The sequence below is a fragment of the Nanorana parkeri genome, unplaced genomic scaffold (assembly GCF_000935625.1).
Source record: "Nanorana parkeri isolate BGI_ZX_2015 unplaced genomic scaffold, ASM93562v1 scaffold5058, whole genome shotgun sequence".
In the NCBI taxonomy this organism is placed as follows: Eukaryota; Metazoa; Chordata; class Amphibia; order Anura; family Dicroglossidae; genus Nanorana; species Nanorana parkeri.
In genome coordinates, this window is record NW_017311318.1 from 1 (window position 1) to 5,122 (window position 5,122).

A 5,122-nucleotide genomic window follows, 5' to 3' on the forward strand; every position below is an offset into this window, starting at 1 on the left:
CGGCCTCCTCACATTACATGCGTCCCGGTGCCGCGGCCTCCAATGACGAGAAACCAGAAAACGTTTTTATTTTCAAAATTTTATTTAGAAAAAGAAATCCAAAATGTCCCGAAAATGAGACGCAATTTGTTTCGGTACAAAATATAACAAAACTCTGAAACAGAATATACAAAAAGACGCATGACGCTCCTCGGCGCAGGCGTACATTCTCCGAGGAGGACGCAGTGCGGAGTTACATAATACAGACAATAATAAGTGCGTTCTCCAAAAAGAGAATTCTCAATACTGGAAAAACAGGCAGACGCTCTAACACCACGAGACGTAGGGAGCTAAGAGTCTACAACACGGCCAGGATCACCGGGACAGAACCACGGCTCAGCCGGTGCCGGGCCTTGCTGCAGACCCGAGACCAAAGTGCATTGAAGAGGAGGAGCTTGGCGTCATAGGCTGCAGCACGTTTATAAAGAAGCCCTTTGTAATCAGCTGTCACCCATGCCCAGGGATCTAGGAGGTCACCCATGCCTAGGGATCTAGGAGGTCACCCATTCCCAGGGATCTAGGAGGTCACCCATGCCTAGGGATCTAGGAGGTCACCCATGCCCAGGGATCTAGAAGGAGGTCACCCATTCCCAGGGATCTAGGAGGTCACCCATGCCTAGGGATCTAGGAGGTCACCCATGCCCAGGGATCTAGAAGGAGGTCACCCATCCCCAGGGATCTAGAAGGAGGTCACCCAGTCCCAGGGATCTAGGAGGAGGTCACCCAGTCCCAGGGATCTAGAAGGAGGTCACCCAGTCCCAGGGATCTAGGAGGAGGTCACCCAGTCCCAGGGATCTAGAAGGAGGTCACCCAGTCCCAGGGATCTAGGAGGAGGTCACCCAGTCCCAGGGATCTAGAAGGAGGTCACTCAGTCCCAGGGATCTAGAAGGAGGTCACTCAGTCCCAGGGATCTAGGAGGTCACCCATGCCCAGGGATATAGAAGGAGGTCACCCAGTCCCAGGGCTTCTACACAGCACTAGTGAGGAGGATCTAACCCTAGAACCGGGTCAACAAGAGCTCCTCCTTCAGAACATGGTCAGAAAGCCCAGAGGTCACAGTTTATGGTTAGGAGAAGGCGATGCAGAAACTTCTGGAAGTTCTAGATAAAGGCAGATGATCCGGAAGACTGACGGACGCAGGGTCGTAGTGGTCGAGCCTCGTAAAGAGAGAAGAAGTGCGTTTGCTTACACAAGTCCAAGTAACAAAAAAGTGCTAAAAAAACAACAACGTAACACTGCTTTCCTCTAATACAACACAGAAACACATGTTACAATCACAGATACAGAAACGCATGTCACAATCACGACACGTCCCGGAGAGCTGGTGCGAAGGATGCGAAGCACGGGACGCAGATACTGACGCAGGCTTCGAAGGTCACCTCGTGGAGTGCGTTCACCGAGCCCGGCGGGTACATAAAGCACACGCTGGAATGCTTTCCGACGATGAACTTCCCTTTATATATAGAAGGCACCACAGTCATCATCATCGGGGCGTAGGAAGGTCGGCGTTCGCTCTCGCGACTTGAAATACTCGACTCTCAAAGAAAAATTGATCTCCGTGGTATAAAAAGATTCTGAAACAGTCATAAAAAGTCCGATGGTACAGAACCGGCGCACTGACCCGAGAACCGGCGGCCTTGGAGAGTCCTCGTTTCCCATCTACTAGGACAACCCAAACTCAGGGCCGAGGGTTGGGCGGGGCCAACGGCTTTGCATTGTGGTGGCCCATCTGAAGAAGAACGGTCTTGGGGTGGCGACTCTCGCAGTGATGGCGGCCCCCTCGGCGTCAACTTCCAAAATAAGAAAAAGGCCGCAAGAGGAGAAGATGGGACCTGCTCGGAGCCGCGCTTCTCGCCAAGGTCAGAGCTTGAGGAAACAACAAGTGCTTCTACGTTCCGTCTAATCAGCGCAGGAATTCTTATTGGCGTCCACCTGGAGGAGGAGGAGACAAAACAAGATTGAGTTCACTTTCTCTGGGACTTGCCATCTAGGAGACCGCCCCAAGGTATCTAGGAGGCCCAGTCCCCGCCCCAAGGTATCTAGGAGGCCCAGTCCCCGCCCCAAGGTATCTAGGAGGCCCAGTCCCCGCCCCAAGGTATCTAGGAGGCCCAGTCCCCGCCCCAAGGTATCTAGGAGGCCCAGTCCCCGCCCCAAGGTATCTAGGAGGCCCAGTCCCCGCCCCAAGGTATCTAGGAGGCCCAGTCCCCGCCCCAAGGTATCTAGGAGGCCCAGTCCCCGCCCCAAGGTATCTAGGAGGCCCAGTCCCCGCCCCAAGGTATCTAGGAGGCCCAGTCCCCGCCCCAAGGTATCTAGGAGGCCCAGTCCCCGCCCCAAGGTATCTAGGAGGCCCAGTCCCCGCCCCAAGGTATCTAGGAGGCCCAGTCCCCGCCCCAAGGTATCTAGGAGGCCCAGTCCCCGCCCCAAGGTATCTAGGAGGCCCAGTCCCCGCCCCAAGGTATCTAGGAGGCCCAGTCCCCGCCCCAAGGTATCTAGGAGGCCCAGTCCCCGCCCCAAGGTATCTAGGAGGCCCAGTCCCCGCCCCAAGGTATCTAGGAGGCCCAGTCCCCGCCCCAAGGTATCTAGGAGGCCCAGTCCCCGCCCCAAGGTATCTAGGAGGCCCAGTCCCCGCCCCAAGGTATCTAGGAGGCCCAGTCCCCGCCCCAAGGTATCTAGGAGGCCCAGTCCCCGCCCCAAGGTATCTAGGAGGCCCAGTCCCCGCCCCAAGGTATCTAGGAGGCCCAGTCCCCGCCCCAAGGTATCTAGGAGGCCCAGTCCCCGCCCCAAGGTATCTAGGAGGCCCAGTCCCCGCCCCAAGGTATCTAGGAGGCCCAGTCCCCGCCCCAAGGTATCTAGGAGGCCCAGTCCCCGCCCCAAGGTATCTAGGAGGCCCAGTCCCCGCCCCAAGGTATCTAGGAGGCCCAGTCCCCGCCCCAAGGTATCTAGGAGGCCCAGTCCCCGCCCCAAGGTATCTAGGAGGCCCAGTCCCCGCCCCAAGGTATCTAGGAGGCCCAGTCCCCGCCCCAAGGTATCTAGGAGGCCCAGTCCCCGCCCCAAGGTATCTAGGAGGCCCAGTCCCCGCCCCAAGGTATCTAGGAGGCCCAGTCCCCGCCCCAAGGTATCTAGGAGGCCCAGTCCCCGCCCCAAGGTATCTAGGAGGCCCAGTCCCCGCCCCAAGGTATCTAGGAGGCCCAGTCCCCGCCCCAAGGTATCTAGGAGGCCCAGTCCCCGCCCCAAGGTATCTAGGAGGCCCAGTCCCCGCCCCAAGGTATCTAGGAGGCCCAGTCCCCGCCCCAAGGTATCTAGGAGGCCCAGTCCCCGCCCCAAGGTATCTAGGAGGCCCAGTCCCCGCCCCAAGGTATCTAGGAGGCCCAGTCCCCGCCCCAAGGTATCTAGGAGGCCCAGTCCCCGCCCCAAGGTATCTAGGAGGCCCAGTCCCCGCCCCAAGGTATCTAGGAGGCCCAGTCCCCGCCCCAAGGTATCTAGGAGGCCCAGTCCCCGCCCCAAGGTATCTAGGAGGCCCATAGCCGGTAACCCACAGGACAGACATACGGCTATCGGGCGGGTCTGAGAGAGGCAACATCATGACCAGTGAGATGTTTCTACAGATGAACTCTCCGAGCTTACCTCGGTGTAGGTCGGAGGCGGCATGAACTTGAACTCCGGGGCGTACATGAAGATGGGACTGTCGCAGATGTTGTCCAGCTCATCGATCAGAGGCGTTGTTGGGCTTTCAATCCTGTGGTCCTCGGCAACAATATCCAGATAGCAAGGAGGAGCTGCGAGAGCAAAGGCGGCAAGTTTAATGTGCGAACCGTTAGGGCGAGACGTACACACGCATGAGCAGACACGTACACACGCATGAGCAGACACGTACACACGCATGAGCAGACACGAGCATGTATAGACGAGCGTGTATCATGGAATACACACCTTCTGGAGTGCCGGGGATGTTCAGCGTCACCCAACTCATCTCCGAACTGACCTGGCTGGCCATGCTTGAGGTGCGGCTGCTGAAACCAGAGGAGTTGGTGCCGATGACGAGGGGCAAGTCCAGGATGACCTTCCTTGCTCCGGGGACACTGACGTAAACCTGAAATGTAAAGGAGGAATTTAGTTACCGGTGGAAATATTCCTTCTAGAGGACCGGAAGGGAGGACGAAGGACGGAAGGGAGGACGAAGGACGGAAGGGAGGACGAAGGACGGAAGGGAGGACGAAGGACGGAAGGGAGGACGGAAGGACGGAAGAACGGACGAAGGACGGAAGAACGGACGAAGGACGGAAGGGAGGACGAAGGACGGAAGGGAGGACGGAAGGACGGAAGAACGGACGAAGGACGGAAGAACGGACGAAGGACGGAAGGGAGGACGAAGGACGGAAGGGAGGACGAAGATGGACGTACCAGTAAAGAGTATTCCACTCTGAGGATGTTGCAGCTGAGGATGGAAGGTTTGATCTTCGGGACGCGGATACTCTTTCCTCTCCAGGAGTCCGTCATGCCGGAGATGATGTGGTTCCCCCGCACGCTGCACAGCTTCTGGGAGAAGACTTTGGTCTGGCCGTTGGCCAAGTAGGTGTGCTTGGCGATGATGGCAGCTTTGGGGACGACGATGCGGGAGCAGGTATTCTCAAAGTCAGCGGAGATGCAGATGTCGTCGCCTACAAACACGGAAGGGGCAGAAAGATTAGAACGGGGTAAAGCCAATTTGTGGAGTCAAGCCGCGCCACCACAGGACACGCGGAGAAGACTCACCTTCACAGAATCCCTTGCGGTTGATGCTGGCACTCATGGTGATGTGGCCATCAGGGATGAACAGGCAAGTCATCTTCTTGTATTTCTTGCCGGAGACAGGAGACTGAAAGGAGGAAAAGGACATTACGGTCAATAAAGCTCCACCGAGCATGAAATCCAGACAACACCGGTTCCGGGTCAGCTAGGCGTGGCGACACTTTGACTTCTGGCGTTAATCGGTAATGCTCATTACTTAAATGACACGGCTGCTTAGCTATGACCTTGACCTTCCAGAAGTCGGCTGCGGATTACACCAAAAACACCAATTCTGGTCCTAACCAAACGTAATAAT

The 5,122-nt window shown here is 57.1% G+C and overlaps 1 protein-coding gene across 1 annotated transcript in view; it reads right to left on the reverse strand.

Annotated features, from left to right (window-relative positions):
* Positions 1-1,340: 1,340 nt before the first annotated feature.
* Positions 1,341-5,122, reverse strand: part of TXNIP (thioredoxin interacting protein) — a 5,620-nt gene continuing 1,838 nt past the window's right edge. Inside the window, exons 4-9 of the mRNA XM_018575842.1 lie at positions 4,792-4,894; positions 4,441-4,697; positions 3,970-4,129; positions 3,626-3,815; positions 1,661-1,971; positions 1,341-1,576 (exon numbers count right to left, since the gene is read on the reverse strand). Coding sequence (XP_018431344.1) covers positions 1,341-1,576; positions 1,661-1,971; positions 3,626-3,815; positions 3,970-4,129; positions 4,441-4,697; positions 4,792-4,894 — 1,257 coding nt within the window. The remainder of the gene's footprint in view (positions 1,577-1,660; positions 1,972-3,625; positions 3,816-3,969; positions 4,130-4,440; positions 4,698-4,791; positions 4,895-5,122) is intronic.